Source organism: Vitis riparia, chromosome 11 (genome assembly GCF_004353265.1).
Source record: "Vitis riparia cultivar Riparia Gloire de Montpellier isolate 1030 chromosome 11, EGFV_Vit.rip_1.0, whole genome shotgun sequence".
NCBI lineage: Eukaryota > Viridiplantae > Streptophyta > Magnoliopsida > Vitales > Vitaceae > Vitis > Vitis riparia.
Genome location: NC_048441.1, coordinates 18,821,672 through 18,840,815, shown reverse-complemented (window position 1 = coordinate 18,840,815; position 19,144 = coordinate 18,821,672). Strand labels below are relative to the sequence as shown.

Genomic DNA, 19,144 nt, shown 5'->3' with positions numbered 1-19,144 from the left:
CACTGGCCACCTTCGATGATGACCGTTGAAATTGATGACTTCTTCTTTTTTTTTTTTCCCCTAAAATAATCGTGTCCCACGTGAAACGATTTTTACCCGATCCCCGCCGCCCAATTAGACCGCCTTGTTACGGGTTTCATTGTCGGGTTGGCCCGACAATAAATAAGATAGATTTGGGCAGGTTTAAATTATAGCCATTTACCTTGTCAAGAAAAAGTTATGAAATTTTAGTTTAATAAAAATTTTGGAATAAAATTAAAGTTTGTATAGGATGTTTAGTAAATCAATTTAATGATTTAATTTAGTTATTAAGCCTGAATCAACTTAAGTCTTTTTTGAATTGATTTCTAAAAGGTCAAAAACTTTTTAACTAAACTTAATAAAAGTTACTATACTTATTTGGACAAATTTTAACTTTATAATACCAATATTACTTTTTAAAAATGATGATGTCAGTTTCAGTCTCAACTTTCATGTGAAGCCAAAAGAATAAAATTATCCCAAAACGAGATTTTATCAACTTAATAACTTAAGTATAATTTAAACTAAATTCATAAGTCATTAAGCATTTACCTTTAAGTTTGGCCCAATGCCCTCTTCCCCTATTCCTTTATAGAGTTAAAAATAACAATTTTTTACTCTATTAAATATACATATTATTTATATCTACTATCAATATTGCAGGGCAGCACATCAAATGTATACTAAAGAAAAAGGGAAGGGGGATTTTAAAAATGACTTCCTATTCTTAAGGAGAGTAGTAGGTTTTGGTTAACTAATGGTCGGGTTCAAACTCATAGAGAAGTTAATATTTATTTGATTCCATTGTCAAAAGTAACAAATCTAAGTTTATTTGTACACAAATAATACTTATTCTGTTTGTTTTGTTATGCTATTGAACAATATTAAAGTGACGGGACATTCATTAAGTATTGTAACAAACTCCAAATTTGAGAAATTGGTGTATGTGATCAAATCTGCACATTTAAATAAAAGTATACAAATGAGATGGTGATGCAAAGAAATTGAACTAAGATATTAAAAAAAATAAAAAATAGGAACAATCAAATATGAATTAAATACAAACAAATGAGATCATTTTTACTATGTAACTAACATTGATTGGCCACCACTTTTCTATATTAAAGGAGTCAAACATTAGGTCCACACACATGGACTCAAATTTAGGTAATATCAATACTTTTAAGTTTGCATGTCCCAGGTACTATTAGCATCTTGAGCACAAGATGCTAAAAGTACTAGTCTATCAAAAGTTTTCCCATCGTAATAATGTCTAAGCATTGGTTATCGTCTATGAATCGCGTTACAATTTGAGCAAAGCAAATTACTTGACGCAACCAAGCATATCGCTCCCACTAATTCAATGGGGCCCACCTCCTCAAAGCTGACATGATAAACCTATAGCCATTGACGTGCCTCATTAGTAAGGGACAATCTCAATTGTTTGTCAATACTAACTACTAAATACTAAGACACATTAATACAAACAACACTTGGAAATCACAAGTAACTAAACAAAGATATTTACACTTTATTTCAATAAACCAACCGGGTGTTGATCAATTTGATTATGAGCAATTAATTGTAAATAGGTTAAAAACAATTGTATAGGGGAAGAAAGAAATCTTGATGGTCTCCCTTACAATCAAAACATATATCTCATATTCAACCTCACACTTCATGATTGGAGCTATGGTTGAATCTTACGTTAGAGTCAATAATTTATTGTTAATTTCTTTCAATCACTTGGAATTAACTTGATCATCAGAGCAGCGTGCTTGGGAACTCATTTTAACATAATAAAGAGATTTGACTTATTCGATCATTAACTTGAGAGTGTTATTAAATTCGTCCATCGATCCACGTTAGAAATTTTGTACACCAACTCATATGATATGTAAAAATCAATATCCGGTACAAGAAATTACCATTGCTTTTAAATTCAACTAGAAATAATATAAGAATAAATTGACTTTTCAACTTATTTTAACAACTAATTCTAGAATCCTAACAAAGCGATTATAATATTAGAGCATGAACGGAGTAAAAGTCTCCCCACCAGCGTCAATGTACATGAAGGAAAAAACACCGTTAGTTGAATGATGACATCAACAAACTTTTGACTTTTCTTAACATTTGACTTGTGGGTTAAAACTTACCAAACTTCCATATTTATTCCTATCCCAAGGTGGCCTTAGTTTCCAAGGAAATAAATGCCTTTAGAAATTGTACAAGCAATAGACACTTCTTCACAAATTCACACACTTAAAAGGCAAGACAATTAAAAATAAAATTGCCCCTATTTTAATTGAATTCCTAGGAATTCAAGACATTTTAAAGTACTATTCTTATAATTTCTTCATATATTTTGTAAGAAATAAATGATAATTGAATTGAATTTTTATTTTTTTTTAGTCTCAACATTAAATTCATAATTTTCAAAAAAGCAAGATTGAGATCATAATTTCTTCAAAACATAAAACAACTCATTAAATAAATTTAAAATAATTTATTGATGTCTTGTAAAGTCTATTTAATTTCAATAAACTTTGAAAGCAACAAATAAATAAATAAATAAATAAATAAAATTTATGGTACTTTATAATGAGAATAAAGATAAAAAGTTTATTGTTATATAAATTAAATTCCACTTTTTATTAATATTTTATTCTTATTCTTGTATGCCAAACGCGGTGTTAGGAAAAAGAAATGTTTGAATATATTTCTTGTTTTTTTTTGTTTAATTAATTTAAAAATTTAAAATTGAATATATCCAAACACATGCCAACAAAATCACAACTCTCGAACAGAACACAAATTAGGTTGTAACCAGACACTCTCCCTCAAACACACTCCTCACCAACTCACATGGACCCCGTTAATGCCCCTCATCCATAATACGGCTGAGACAAATCACGCCTATCGCCATAATCATGGTACATCATCCCCACACAATTATTTACAAAAATGAAAAAGTTAGGATAAGAGGCGTGACCCAACGCAACTACACCTTCCGCAACAACCATCCCTTCCCAATTCCCACCACGGCTCTCCTTCCTTTTTTGCCACCTGGCAAAAGAATTTCCCTTTTTTTGCCACCTGGCAAAAAGAGTCCACTCTCCATCCGAGTCGTCGCACCCGAACATTTCAGTAAATATAAATATCCGGGTTGGAGGAAAAAGTAATCCGGAAAAGGGTGTGCCTTGGATGCCAAATGGGTTGTTACCAAACGCAATCTCTATTATGACCGGACAACGGGGAAGAAAACTGTTAAATTAAAAATAAATAAATAATAAAATTTAAGCTTCAGTTCGTGGGCGAATCTTCGGTTTTTTATTTATTCGATATTTTCGAGGGTTTTCTCTGAAAAGTTAAAACCTTAATTATTAATTTAATTAAGATTAATTAGTTAGCTAAAATTAATTTTCTTTTTTTTTTTTCATCGTCTTTTGGTTCTGTTTGGGGCTTTGGGGGTTCTCTCTTTCCAGGAAAACGAGCTTCGCTTTGTTATGGCCGTCTGAGCGCTCGTTCTCTCTCTAGACTTTTTTTTTTTCTTTCTCTAGAGTTTCTCTTTCTAGAGCACAGTCGCTGTGGTTGTTTCTTTTTCTCTCTCTCTAAATTATCGGTGGAAGGTGAGTCTTTTTGGTTTCCCAGATTTTGCTTGTCTGGTATCAGTTTTGCTTGGTGGAACTGTTGTGAGCGTTTCGTTTGGTGTTTGATGATTGGTGATTGTTGCAATTAAGTTGTTCTTTATGATGATTTGTTTGTGATTATTGGACTTCGTTCGTTTTTGCTGGCGATTTGTTGTTGTGCTTGAATCTGATGGTTTTGTGGAGGTTAGATGTGTGTCTGTACGCTTTTGGGCAGTTTTCTGTTTATTTGGAAGTGAAAATTTAGGTTTTTTAGAGAGATTTTTTTGGAGGTTTTGTTGCTGAGGAAGTTTGGTGATGTGATTGACCTTTTTTGTGGTGTTTGAGGATATTCATGTTTTAATGAGGTGAAGAGTTCGCATGCTGAGGCAAGATGTTGAAGGTTTTTGGGGAAATTGTGTAACTTTCTGAAATGGGAAGGAAGAAATTTTGGGAAATCAAAATTTTTAGAATAGACATGATTTTCTGCCTGAAAATTGTTGGGTCAGTGTTCCAAAACCAAGTGAAGTGATGAGCAAAACCAAAAGATGAGTTGCTGTAACAGCCTTAGGCTTCACACATGATATAATAGCTGCTTTAGTTGAAATTTGATTTTTATAAATTGGGTCGTAGATTTAATCATAGTAGTACATAGGACCAAGGTTGGGACATCATACAATTACCAAAAAAAGAAAAGAAATTTAAAACATAAATTTGGTTTAGTGTTCATAAAATATTGAGATGGATTACTGGCAACAATAGAGAATAGAAATGACTGAATAAGGAAAGTGGGTATTCATGAGAATTTAGGGGTAGCACCAATGAAGGACAAAATTGAGGGAATAAAAAAAAAGTGACTGTCTTGACTGAGTTTTGCCATTTTTGTAGATATTTATGCTGTGGTTAAAATAGTATTTTCCTAATAAATTGGGTTATCCAGACTTCTATTGTTGTTGTTGTTCATATTGTGTCAGGAGCGGAATTATAAATAATGGCAAAGAATGAAGACAAAGGTAGCCCTGGATGGAGTGCTTCATTCTTCATGCAGACAACAGATGTTGCAAGAGCTGTTGCTGCTGCAGCAGCTGCTGCCACTGCTGCTCCTTCACCACGACCATCTGTTGTATTTTCATCAAAAGACGACAATAGTCAACTTCAGAAACTACAGAACCAACTTACAAGACTACTAAAGGGCTTCTCACATACTCCTGAAGTGAAAGGTGTAAATTACAATCCAGAAATCTTGACCAGTCAAAAACGCCAATGGGCAAGCTTTCAGTTGCAGTCATTGGTATGCCATTTTCACTAAGTGGGTTCATGGCTATTTATTTGTATTGGATACATTTATCGGCAATTATCTGTTGAACATTGCTCAGTCTTGATTTATATATTTGTTTTGCTTTGCTAATTTCCTTTGGTTATATGTTTCAACATCTGGTTATGTCATAAATGCAAGTGCTCATTGAATTGTCAACTGATATTTAATCTGAAATTGGTTGACTGATCTAAGGTTGGGCCTGATTAGGAACTCATGGGTGTTTAGGAATCAATGGGTATAGGAATTCTAATCCCAAGAGCTCATACATCTACTTTTTCTCTTATTGCATTTTTATTCATATTAAAAATGAAATATTTACTTGAAATGTTTTCATGATGCATTTCTGTTGATAAATTTGCAGGATCATAGGTCTTTGAAAGAGCCATCGAGGCTTTTTGAGAGCATGGTAGTTGTTGGACTTCATCCTAACTGTGATATCCATGCACTTCAAAGACAGTTCTTTGCAAGAAAGAATGAAGGTTCAGGGAAATTCCGGAATGCACTTAGTGGTCAGCATCAATCTCGTGTGGAACCTAACATTGAACCTCAGGTGGTGATTCTTGGATACAGAATGTTTGACATGTTTACATTTAGACATTTGAGGATGTCTTGAGCATAATATGATTCTCCATTTTCTACATTCAGGTCTTATTTGTTTACCCACCAGAAAAACAGCTACCTCTTAAATATAAGGACCTTCTTTCGTTCTGCTTTCCTGGAGGCGTGGAGGTTGGTTGTAATATCTGGGTCCTTTGTTCCTTATGATTGTGTTCATTTTATTCATCATTTTGCATATGTTAAAAATTTAAGGTGCTTTAATTTTGATTGGAATCTTGCCCTATTGTGGATTTTGTCTGTTGTGAGTTCATAGAATTTTACCAATAAATGAAAACTATTTAGTTGTTTACTGTAACCTTGCGAAATTATTCTGGAGATAATAATTTATTCTTTCTTTTTTGAAGTGTTAGTGGTTGTCCACAGATCTCTAGTTGGGTAATGTTAACATACAAAAAGAGAGTTGTGATATCATTGGTCACGATTCAAGTTTCAAAATGACAAATTTCATTAAGAGTTTTCAAGAATCGGTCCTTTGTTATATTTTATAGGTTTTTTTTTTGGTGTAAAAATTGCGACATAAGAAATTGCGAAATCTTCATTTGTATTCCAGTATATAGTTATAGAAATCTAGCACCCATGATACCTTCAGTATGTTCTATTGAGGGCAATTTTAGTGGTAAAACTACCATCCAACAAACATATACAATATTCAGATGAATGAAACTAAAATTATAGTGTGTATGTACACATGAATGGCGAATTTGAAATATGGTCTTTTGACAAATTTTTTAAGAAATAATGCTCTCTTGTATTAATCAAACGATTAGTATTTCTGCTCACACAAGGTTAAATTTGAATATGATTCTATTACTTATTTTTATATTGGTTTTTTGGCCAAATTATTTATGGTGATAAATTTTTTTTATAGCAATATACTCTCTACACGATTAACTAAAGCAAAACATTGTAAATTTGAACTCCATATATCTGGAATATTATTACAATATTTTTTTTTTCCTTTTTAATTCTGGTGATTCAAATATCTGTACTTGAGATGGATGTAATCTTTTATGCATGCCTTGCTTAAACTTGATAAATGTGGTTTCAGGTTCATGCTATCGAGAGAACTCCTTCCATGAGTGAGTTGAACGAAATACTTATTGGACAGGTATTAATGTTACTGCTTTTCCCCAACGTATTAGCTGACAAATAAATTCTCATGCTACCTCCTTATACATCCTTAATGATATATCTTTCATCATTTATTTTTTTATTTTCTTATTTTGTCTGTTTTATTGCTAGAAGTCCTGGTCTCAATAAGTCCATGAAATTGGATATTCTCCTTGAGCCTTTGCAATGCTAAAATGGCCATAGGACAAATTAACTTGACAAATCTTTATATCCAAATTACTTAAAGTTGTTTAATGAATTCTTTTTCACCAGTCAATTCTATCTTGACCCATATCCTCTCATAAACAATCAGCCATCGATTTCCAGGAGACACCAAACTGTATGTCATACAAGTTTCCAGATTTAAGTTTAATAAAGGTTTTACATTAGCTGTCATGGCTTCTCTTTCTCCTGGCTTTAGGTCTGGCTGTGTAAACAATTAGACGGTAAACATAGCCTAGGTGAAGTGAACCATTGGGACACCTTACTATTACAAATAGCAATATTGATCCTTTTGCATTTGCTTCAGTATAGTTTTCAAAGGAAAAATATTCTGTTCTGTATTGTTTAGTTCTTTATTTACAATCTTGTCTGACACTAATCTAAATTAACACGCTGCTGATTGTGCAGGAACACCTTAAACAAAGTGACCTGTCCTTTGTATTCCGGTTGCAGGTATCATATGAAATACCATGTATCTTTGTTTCTACTTTTTTGCATTTTTATTTGTTTCTCCTCTATTCAACAAGACTGTAATATAACTTTTATTTTTACTTGAATTTTTCTCTGTAACATGATAAAATTTTAACAGTTATTGGATGGAATCACCAAATCAGTTTCTCATCACTTTTGCGTGGAGTCCTTTTGTTTGCACTGATGTTTTCTATTGGTGACTCTATCATGAACCCCATATTTAACTGTAAATCCTATCTTCACTACTGTAAAACTGTGACAAATTTTACCTACTGTTCAATCGCTAAAGTACAAGGTTTTTTTTTCCTCTCTCTCTCTCTCTCTCTGTTCTCTCTAGATTATCCAGCAACCTTTTTCCTTAAAATGTAGCACATAATTAAGACAAATCCACCTAACCTTGTTCCATCTGCAAACCTTAACATTTTCTGAGCCAGTAAGCCCAAAAAACTAAATTGTCTACCTACTCTTATTTGATTGCAATAATTTTAAGGGTTGTCCTTCACTGCACCATTAGTGTTTCCACAGTTACATTTTTGTCATTATCCCATAGTTGCTATATATCAAAATTTTGTTGAATTTGCATCTTTTAAAATAAAATTTAGCAAATAATGCCAGACATTTTTTAATATATATTTATGTAATCTATACTAGTGGAACTAATGATTAATATAACTACTGTGGTATTGTCAAAGATGCATAACTAGGTGCTTGTTTACCTAGGTGAGAACCTTCACTTGAACAAACCAATAGGGAAGATTGGAATTTCCTGATGATGGTGTTCCCCTGACTGCAGTTGTGCTTATTGTTTTGTCACTTACGTAATTAGGCAGGATTCCTTGTGACATTTTCTATTAAGTGCTTGCATACGTTTATAGTCAAGATATTCACCAAATATAGTCTCCTTTTACTTATGTTAATTTCTATTTGTTTGCATGGCATGGCAAATTGCAATTCATGTTTATTTTTTGTTACTTCTTTACATGGCACAGAGAATATAATTCATTTTTCTTCTTATTTCAACTTGTTTTTTATTTCCCAAATCACCCATTCTTACACAATTTTGTCACTAGGTTGCTGACGATTCAACTCTGTACGGATGCTGCGTGTTAGTCGAAGAATTAGTGCAAAAATCATCTGGATTGATTTCCATGATTTCTGATAAACAACCTTTTTGCTCATCTTTGAGCCGTCACACATTAACCACACGGCGATGTTATTGCATTCTTTCAAGGCTTCCATTCTTTGAGTTACATTTTGGTGTGTTGAATAGGTGTGTTGTGTTTTTATTCAGTTTTTTATTTCTTTTTTATTTTTCTGCATGGAATGTGGTCCTGGTGCCTAGTTAATAATCTATACGATGATAATGTGCAGCAACTTAATTTGAAAGTGTCAGTTGTTTAACTAATTCTGTGCAAGAATTACTTGGTAAAATATAGTTTTTATTGATGGATTAAGAATCTGCTATAATATGATCTTTGTTTAACCTTGAATTCCTTTGACATCGTGTAATTAAAGTTTTTTTATGAATAGAAAATAAGTTAAAAATTTCTTCTTCATTTTTTTTTCCCTCTATTTTCTTGTTGGCCAAAGGCAGAGCCCTCAGTACTGGGGTTTGTTATCACTCAAGTGTGAACATTCATTTCTTTCTACCTAAATGCATTGAAGCCTAAAGGAATTTCATATAATTTACTCCTAAACTTCTGTATTGTTAAGTGGCAACAATAATTGCTGTTTCATATAATTTACTCCTAATTTCATACAATTTATGTTTGTTTTATTTCTTAGCTTGACAATTTTTTCTCATTTCCTCCTATAGCATCTTGACCGAAGAAAGGTTGGAACGCTTAACAAAAGGAATTGCTGCTTTAGATTTGGAATCACAAGGGCATTACAGTAATGAAGAAGATTTAGAAGAAAAATCAGATAATCTTTTAACTCAGCATAAAGACGCGGAGGATATGCTGAGTGGAATCACTGAGATTTGCCCATTAAGTTCGAGAGATTCTACCCTTGGAAGAGTCAGTGATGATGGTAATCACTTGCAGCATCAAATAATTGAGGGGAAATTTTCCTTGGTGAATAAAGATTTAAATGATAATGCTGTTGCTCAAGTTGATCTTGAATCAGAAAATCCTACAGCTAAAACAGACCCCAGAGATGCAATAAAGGTCCCTGAAGTTTGTGATACATGTTCTGATGATCTCATGACAAACAAGCAAACAGTAGAAAGGCGTTTACCTAGTGCTGTTTTGCCACTTCTACGCTATCAGTATGAAAGCTCTGAATCTTCCTCTAGGTATATAATTGAGTCCTCTGATGTCATCAAACCAAAATTTTCATGATGCAATCATGCATCCTTGAGATTGATTTTTACTGGCTGGAGTAGTTCTTATAGTTACTTGAGCATCTTCTTAGTTAATTTTCTTGATTGCGAGAAATCCACGACATAATATCTGTAGCATATTGCTTTATTTTTTATGTACTTCAGCACGTCTGAATAATATTTCTAAATATATGTAGTTTTATGGAGTTAAAATTAAAGTTGGTTTCTGTCACACAGAACCACCTAATCAATGCCTTTCTTAGGAAGGCATAATATCCTGTGCACCAATTGGGTTGCACTTCTGCTTCTGCTACTTGCAATATATTGCGAAGTTCGAAACACTGTTTATACTATAGTGATCTTCTAGAGCGACATTATACCATTTTTTTCCCAGATATTACATTGTCCATTTAAGCTATACCATTAAAACGCTATATATATTGTCAGTTTCCAGGGTTCTCCAAGTGAAGACAGGAATTTTAGGAGTGACATTGATGAAACAGAGACAGAAGAGGCATCTTTCTCTGGGCAGGATGATTCCAGTGACCACAGTGACATTCTTGAATGGGCTAAGGTTTTAGTTTTTCTACTTCTAGACATTCCTGTCCTTTTTTTTTTTTTTTGTAAGTTGCCTCTCCTGCTCCTGCAGTTTTCTATTGCTTGTTTACATTTTATTTTATTTTTCCCAAAACTTCAGGCAAGCAACAAGGGATCCTTACAAATAATATGCGAGTATTACCGGCTACATTGCCCTGCTAGGGGTTCGACAACTATATTCCACCCTTTGGAACATCTTCATCCCTTGGAATTTCATAGACCTGATGAAACAGTTTTACACATTGCTGGTTCTACAATTGATTTGAGATCATGCAGCACAAGTTTGGAACTGGCTGAGGTAGTGTATTATCATAGTTTTAAAAGATTAAGTGAATTAACCTGCTTTGTTTATTTTTTTATTTTATTACTTGTATGCTGATTTTAGTTAACTTCCTTTTTTGCAATTTTATTTGTGGTATTTTGTTTTATATATTCCACATTGCAGCTCATTTGACTCTGTTGCTGTTGGTTTCTGTCAGGCACACAGTGCGCTTTTGGTGGAGGAGGAAGCAACTGCTTTCTCTGTATGGGCTGTTGCTTGTATATGTGGTTCATTACGACTTGAGAATGTAAGTCTATTACTGGTTTTGAATTAATCTCTTATCATTCTCCATGCATATGTCTGGTTTCCCATCCTGTTGACTGTTTTTGTGCTTGGTGGGATTGTGTTTTTTTTTTGGGGGGGATTCAGAAGCTACGATATTTTCAAATTTGTCTTTTATAAATATATTTCTTGTGATGCTGGCTTTCAAAAATTTCACATGTGAACTACTCATCTATACTCTAGAGAAACTGCTTGTGTTGTCACAACAATCATTTATGCAATAATTACTTATCAAAAAAAAAGAAAACAATCATTTATGCAATGAGTGCAAAGTTGAGACTGATAATTGAACATGTAAAAAAAAAAAAAAAGGATTCATGCAGCCAATTCCAATTAGTTGGAACAAGCCTGTTCGGTTGCATTCTCAAGCGAAAATAGACCAAGGAAGAGATTATTTTGCTGAAAACAAAAAATGATAAGGGTTAGTAGAGTACATCTCTCCATGAAAATAAGAGGATTGCCTCACATCATTACTGGTTAAATTTCCCACAATCTTAATGTCTAATATCTAGAAAATGGGAATTTACTCTACCAAGAAACTGCATTGGTAAGGTTTCAATTATTTTGTTGAATTTCTTAAATTCATGCTTCCCCTTCCAGTTATGGTATATTACCTTTAGCTCTCTTTTTGTTAACTTCTGGTTCAATAGCATTGGGAACATCTTTTCCATTTGCAGGTGTGCTATTTTCTCTTTTCAAGTAGCAATTATGCAAACTGCATCCTCTTTATGTGGGAAACAATCCCTTCACACACCTTCAAATATGAACCCATGTACTACCACTTGGAAGGCTCTGGTTATGAATCATCTCTCTGAAGAATAAAATCAAATTTGCAACCAAATTTCAACTTGGAAGTCGAGACTTTAAACCTAGCATAGCTATTCTTAAGGTTTTAATTTCAAATCCTGTGAATAAATTTCACTTCAATGAGTGACTGATGTTTAATATGAAATTTAAGTTCAAGACTTTACTCCAACATGTTGTGCTTTCTCTGTTATACATTAAAGTTACCTTAATCTATTAAGGTGCCAGCTGGCTCTGCAGGTATAGTCTATTGGGGATTGTGTCCTTGTTCACTAACCTGGGTATCATCTCCACCTCTGTCCTTAAAGCCTTGAACAATTAACCATTTGCCTATCAAAATTCCAAATAAATAAATAAATGATTTAACACACCTGTGAGGATAGTGAATATGTTTTTCTTTGCAATATATTAGTTGCTGTCTGGTTTATGCCAATCACTTTCAAATGAAAATGCTTATCTATTACTTTTTATTCAATTAATTAAATTTACCAGTAGAAAAGATTAGTATTTACATTTGTCTCTTAAGCATGTTGAATGACTGCTTGACCTCTATTGACCCAGGCATGTTGGCCTTTATAAGTTTACTACATGGACACATGCACATAAAATATCATGAAGTTACAATTGTAATTGTGATGTGTAAGAGAATTTGAAAAACAGGATGAGTTATTGAAGATCAATTTTGTTTATATTTTCATTATCTAAACCATTCTGATAAGAATGTGGCTGCTATAGCATAAATAACGTTGATCGTAGATTTTCCAGACTAGATGCCCTTGTTGTTTGCAGGTCCAGACGCCTGACACTTATATATCCTTGTTTGCACTTTCATGTGGTCTTTCAACCTCATAGATTCTGTAGTGCACCAATGCTTGAATGACTATTCTAACTATTTGGATGCAGATGAATAATAATTTTAACACTGAAGAACTATGACCTTTAACACACAAGAATTCACCAGTCAGATGGAGCTGAAAGCCTGAAAAACTTTCAATCTTGCAGCATTTTAAGTGAAATAACATATTAACATTAACATCTGATTTTTTGCCTCAAGTATTTTTTGTGCTGAAAGGAGAGCTGAAAGATGATATGATTTTGATTGGATTCATGTTATTTGCTGTAATACCTGGTGTTGATGACATGAAATGTCATTTTTAAATTTTTAATTGTTTTTTCTTTGGGGGGGATTGATTGTTGGAAAGGTTTGCTTGAAGACTGAAAATTGGGCTAATGATTCTCCTTAACTTTACAGGTGTTGACATTGTTTGCAGGAGCATTGCTGGAGAAGCAAATTGTATTTGTTTGTTCTAATCTGGTACATATCAGTCCTCATTTTAACTTGAGCAATGGTCCCATGCATAGGAATAGTGTTCTTGCAATTTTTTATTTTTTACATAAGATTTTTTGAGTGGTGTTTTAGATATATCTAGCTCCGTTGTGTTTTTTTTTTTTTTTTAAAATAAACATGGTATTCCCCCTTCCCTTGATGGGGTCAAGCCAAATGGCCCGAGGACCAATTACTTCGATTGATGTGGTGGACTATCTTGTTTTTTTTTTTTTTTTTGTTGGACATTGGTATTTTTACATGCTTAAGCACAACATATCATTATTGTATCTCTTTGCCCAAAGAGAGAGAGAGGGAGAGAGAGAGAGAGAGAGAGAGGCTAGATTAAGGCTCAGTTAAGTTTGAGCAACAATGTTTCAACTAAGAGCACTTCAAAGCAAATCCTTTTCAAATTCAATTTAAATCATTTGGATTCTTAATATGTTTGTTTTTGTCAGTCCCTTGATAGGAAAAACACTAGCACCTTTTGAATTAATTTTGATTTAAAATTGTTTGATATACAGGGAATATTGTCTGCTTCAGTTTTGTCAATTGTTCCTCTTATTCGTCCCTATCAGTGGCAGAGCTGGCTAATGCCCGTATGGTTTCTTTCTGGCCAATGATATTTGTCAATTAGCTTTTGTACGCTGTTATATTTCCAGGTTATTGGATTATTGTTGCCTTTTCAACTGTTCTTTGGTCCATTATTTTCATTAACTGTATATATAAACTTCCAGGTTTTACCAAATGACATGCTGGACTTTTTGGATGCACCTGTCCCTTACATAGTGAGTTTTCTAATTTTGGGCTTTTGTTATTGTTGTCTGCTAGGAATGGTATGTACTCGAAATCAATCTAACAACACATAGGTTTAGTAAGGGAATTCTTATAGAGGCAGCGGTATTATTATAAGCATGCAGATGAAAAGATACTGTCAGTAATTCTTTCATTGTCTACTTTATGGTTCAATTTATCAAGATCTTATTTTATTTAAAAATACTTGGTGATTGAGAAGGCATCTTCACAGCATTGGTCATTTATATAATTGTGTGATACTTTGACAATGTGGTGATGCTGTAGAAGCTAGTAATATTTTACCATCTTGTATTAGGAATTCAAATTTTAATTTTATAGTTTTTATTTATTTTACTTTTGTTTTTGGGAGTGGGGGGATAGGCATTCTATGTTAGGAATTCACAGAATCATCTATTTAGCTGCAAGAGAAATTGCCTTCTTTTCATATTGCTTTCGGGATATACATTTAAAAGTCACATATCTATAATATGTTACTGTCTATCTACAATTCTACATATGCTTTGTTGATTCTGTCATGTAGCATTCATTCCATATCAACTTGAGCTTATATTTGCTATTTGGAATTGTTCAGAAGTTTTAAATACCATATTGATTAAAGGCTTATAAAAAAATATGGATTACAGATGATTTTCATGCTGAGTTTTTTGGTTCACCGATATCTTTGTAACCATGCTGAGGAATTGCATATTTGCATGTTCAATATATATGCCAAATAGAAACTGTTGGATATAAAATGTTTGCAGCTTCAATCTGGGAACTCCTATATATATATATATATATATGTATGTATGTGTGTGTGCGCATGTGTGTGTGTGTGTTGGACTTGTTAATGGGTTGGAATGGGAACTTTGTAGGTCAGAAGAGAAAAAAAGCTTAGAGATCAACTCCTCTTTGCCTTTTTTGGAAATTTGGAAGGAATACAACCAAAGAACCTTTGAAGGGTGCAACACACTAACCAATCTCTTAAGGACTCCCTTATATCTAATTTATGCATGTGGACTTGTGGGTTATCTACTAGTTGATGGTCAAGCTGGTCCACTATCCTTGATAGATTTTATTGAGTGGTTGCGTTCTAAGTACTAGATTGGGGCTGTGGTTGTAGGTTGTTTCTTTTCATTTTTCCACATGCATACTTCTTGTGTACTATGTTCGCCTCTTTTTGATTGGTCCTTTTATTTTATATATATAAATGGTACATGTTTGTATTGTTGTTGTAGGACAATCGCAATCCTCATCATGGATTATGAATTAGAATCCAGCTCCCATCACTTGTCATGTTCATTATTTTGTTATTTGAAACTATATGCTTTTATACTATTTTTGACATCTGGTTGGCTAATAATAGTAATCTCATCCTTAGGTTGGTGTTAAGAACAAAACCAGTGAAGTACAGTCAAAGTTAACAAATGTTATCCTGGTCGATGTGTACAAGAACCAGGTGTGTATCTCCCTCTAGTAATTGTGATTGTCTATGTTTTTCTTAGATGCAACTGAACTAAAATTGGTTATGAAAAGGTATATTTAGTTGTCTTTTCACTTGATTCATGGTTGTTGAACAAGGCAGAAGATTGAAGATAACATACTAACTTTTCTAACATGGTTTAGTTATATAAACCTTTGAATGTCATATTCGGTACACTTTTTCTTTGATTCTTTGTGATGCTATTATTTTAAAGTAATTTGATCATTTTTTGGAGTTTGATTAATAAGATGATTGGAAGAATACAAGACACTAATGGGTATCCTCAGATAAGCATCAGATGTGTGTGTTTTTGTGTGTGAGGCAATCTTCAGTGATGTTGTGGATGTGGGTACATGAAGTAAATGGTAATCTGAAGTTGGACAAAGAAAAATATGAAATAGGCTTATGCAATTGCAGGAGTCACTTCCTGCCCAGTAATATGAGGGAAAGAATGGAAAAGTTGCTGCAACTGTTTGCTTGTGTTGCTCTACATCAGTTTAATCTTCTTTTGCTTTTTTTTTTTCCCATGATTTTCTGTTTCCTTCTCTCTTTTATATGGGATTGTTTAATATTTATCTGTGCTAAACATGAATAGCATTTACTTGGGGTCATTATCATATAGGGTCTAGTCTACCCTTTAGCCAAGTTATTTGATTTTCTTCCAATTGCATGAGGCAATAGGTGAAGTCATCAACAATACCACAGCTGCCTAAGCATAAGGAGTTGTTTTCATCTTTAAGTCCTTATCATGCAAAGCTTGTGGGAGAAAGTTATTTGGGGAGGAAAAGACCGGTTTATGAATGTACAGATGTGCAGGTATTCTCTTTTCTCTATCTTTTTTTTTTCCATCGTTTATTGATAATTTTTGCTTCAATAATACTCCTTAGGTTAACTACATGGTTCTTGAAGGTACCAGCAAAGTGAGAGTGAGCCAGTGCATTCTTCTTTTATTGCTTTTGCCCAAGTCAAAAACCTAGTTTAATTGTTGTCCTAATAGTTGGCAAATGATGGTGAAGGAGATATTTCCTTTGGTGTTCCCTGTGAGAGGAAGACTCAGAATAGTGGCTCCTATATTCCAGAAACCTCCCACCAATATAGGGTTGCCTGCTTTCCACAGAGCCCATGGCTCAGTTATCCACTCCTTGCCCCAAATATTTTAGGTACACTTTGTAAAACCTTTTCTCCTTCATTAGCTAAAATATTTGGGGCAAGGAGTAGATAACTGAGTCATGGGCTCTGTGGAGAACTCCAAATACTGCTGTACCAGGATTAAAATGGTTATATGATGATCCTATATTCCACCAATTATTAGACTCCTCAAAAAAAAAAAAAAAAAAAAATCTTTATGTCTCCTTCTAAATATGCCACAGGCTTGCTGAAGAGACATTGATCAAAATAATTACTACGTATTTTTCTTATTTTCCCAGAAAATTGTTACTATATATTTTTAGTTTTGCAGTTTGAGGTTGTCTTGTCTGACATGCTTGAAGATCACCAAATATCTTAATCTTTTTCAGTGCAACATATTTACCTTGTAATGATGTGGCACTAGTATTTTTTGCTCATAAATTGTTGTTTTTATTTTTATTTTTACTATTTGCAGATTGAGGCTGCCAAGGGTTTCCTAGGAGTATTAAGATCTTACCTGGACTCTCTTTGCTCCAACCTGCGCTCTCATACAATTACAAATGTTCAATCCAATGATGATAAGGTTTATATTTTGTTCAAATAGAATGCTAGATTATTTTATTTGACTGCTTTCTAATTGTTATCGATACCTGTTATTCATGAATTTGTTCTTTGTTTCTCTCTCACTGACAGTTTTCTAAAGAAATGATTTAGCAAAATTGCTGGGAGAAAATGAGATAATATCCATTGCTTTAGCAAGAAATACTATATTTTGTCGTGTTACTGCCTTTTGAGTTGGATACTTTGGTGATACGTGCGGTTATCTATAAATGCTTCAAGAACCAGGGATAACCAAGTTAATTTTTAGAAGCATCCAGAAGTAGTAACATAAAGATTTGATGGTTATTGTGTTGAAGAGCGTCTACATGCATTCCTATATATGTACACACATACACTTACAATACATTCTAGGTGGAGCTGAAATTTAACAAATTGTATTCAGATGTACCCCTTTTACAGGTCAAAGCACCACTGGTAGCTTGTGTAGGTTTGATATTTATATTATGAACTACATACCATGAATCAGTATTTGTTTATTTCTTTGCATATGATCTATGAAAATATTGTTTTATATACACATCATGGACTAAATTATGAAGTGTAAAAAGACCTCTTTATTATTTAAGTGGGTATGATACTTAAAGATGTTGTGTTCGCATGCATTGTTTTCTTTGTTCTAAAAGATGAAGTTTGTTTCTTTTATTTATTTATTTTCTCTTACACAAACATCAACTGTATCACATGTATTCATGAGGAGATTGCATTAGCATAGCTTGATAGAGGAATACATGCATGACATAGATACACAATCACATGGTCATGTGATCTCTGTCTGAGTAATTAGTAGACAAACATTGCCTTACTGTGTTTCCTATTCTAATGTGAACAAGACCATATGTTAATTAAATCCAACCAATTAAATTAATTTGCTGTAAATCCAACACTGGCATTCCTTACACCTTTCAGGTATCATTGCTTTTGAAGGAGAGTTTCATTGACTCATTCCCTAGTCGAGATCGTCCATTTATGAAGGTATGTTCCTTGAGATTCCTACATAATTTGTGCTGGTTAATGTAAATCATGAAAATTAGTGGCAATAATTCACTAGTATTCAAACTCGGGTTAATATTACACAGCATGTTGGTGTTTACCAAGTTATCATCACTATCATGCTCAATGGCCTGTTTGGGGAATTAAATTACTGGGCTCAACTATTTGATTTAGGATGTTAAGTAAAAGATGTAAGGTTTTAGCCAATCATGTTGTTATTTCAGAACAATAAGCCATTCAAAGTGATCATACCCTGTTTCTTATTATTGTATAAATTGTTGAGAGTAGAAAAGGCTGAGGGCATGCTGACTTGTTTTTTTTTGTCTTATTCTGCCAAGCAGCATTTTGTGGACACACAACTCTTCTCAGTACATACAGATCTTGTTCTCTCTTTCTTCCAGAAGGAATAGGGCTGCCATGCTGGCTTGGAAATGTATCATTCCTTTGTGCCTTTAATGGAAGTTCTATAATGTATAATTTTTTATTTATATAATATAAATTTTCTTGGTGTGGTACCATGTTACTCTCTTCCTTTTTCTCGGCCTTTTTCCACTCTTGTCACTGTTATCATATAATCAAAATGAGTTTTGTTGCCCTCATGGACTTTGTAAGAGTACAATATGAATTCTTGGATATCATGAAATATGTCGACTGGCTTAGCTACGTAGTGTTATTAACGATCTGGGGGCCAGATTACATTCTATTGCATTAATAATGTTAGATTTGCTTCTTTAGAACAGGCCATTTTACCTTGCTGGCAGGGTTCCCTAATATGGACCCTCCAGGATGTCTAACCTTATCAGGCTTTAACCCTATAGAGCTGTTTCAAGGGTCGAATGATAGGTTGAATTATCAGGTGACAATAATTTGGTAGTGTGAATGGGGGCAGAGAGCTGCTAGAACTAAGGTTTTGAATTTGGGTTCTCCCTGTTTGAAGTCATAAGAAAATCATACCCAATCTTCAGAACCAGCCCTCCTGGATGGGCATTGAAAACTTGCTGCATCACAAAATGGCTCAGAATCAGATCATGAAAATAATAGTCTGAAGATTTGAAGTTGATGGTGAATATAATTTAGTGATTCCGC

General features: G+C 33.5%; 1 protein-coding gene across 3 annotated transcripts; it reads left to right on the top strand.

The window, feature by feature from the left end:
- Positions 1-3,425: 3,425 nt before the first annotated feature.
- On the top strand, positions 3,426-18,657 carry LOC117925014. 3 transcript variants are annotated; one of them, XM_034843803.1, is made up of 20 exons: positions 3,426-3,653; positions 4,625-4,941; positions 5,330-5,518; positions 5,614-5,697; positions 6,635-6,694; positions 7,327-7,371; positions 8,460-8,659; positions 9,206-9,685; positions 10,160-10,286; positions 10,410-10,607; positions 10,789-10,878; positions 12,970-13,032; positions 13,566-13,640; positions 13,779-13,829; positions 15,218-15,295; positions 16,001-16,135; positions 16,207-16,245; positions 16,923-17,030; positions 17,975-18,040; positions 18,400-18,657. In XM_034843803.1, the coding sequence occupies exons 2-20, from the start codon at positions 4,642-4,644 to the stop codon at positions 18,466-18,468; spliced, it is 2,457 nt and encodes an 818-aa protein (XP_034699694.1). In that variant the 5' UTR covers positions 3,426-3,653; positions 4,625-4,641; the 3' UTR covers positions 18,469-18,657. The 3 variants fall into 3 exon arrangements, with proteins under 3 accessions (XP_034699694.1, XP_034699696.1, XP_034699695.1); XM_034843805.1 differs by lacking the exon at positions 13,566-13,640; XM_034843804.1 differs by lacking the exon at positions 16,207-16,245 and having other exon boundaries at positions 3,427-3,653.
- The last annotated feature ends 487 nt before the right edge of the window (positions 18,658-19,144 follow it).

Coding starts and splice junctions, on each gene's coding strand:
- LOC117925014 (XM_034843803.1), top strand. CDS start 4,642: ATGGCAAAGAATGAAGACAAAGGTAGCCCTGGATGGAGTGCTTCATTC. Junction 8,660..9,205: donor CATTTTGGTGTGTTGAATAG/GTGTGTTGTGTT, acceptor TTCCTCCTATAG/CATCTTGACCGAAGAAAGGT. Junction 9,686..10,159: donor AGCTCTGAATCTTCCTCTAG/GTATATAATTGA, acceptor ATATATTGTCAG/TTTCCAGGGTTCTCCAAGTG.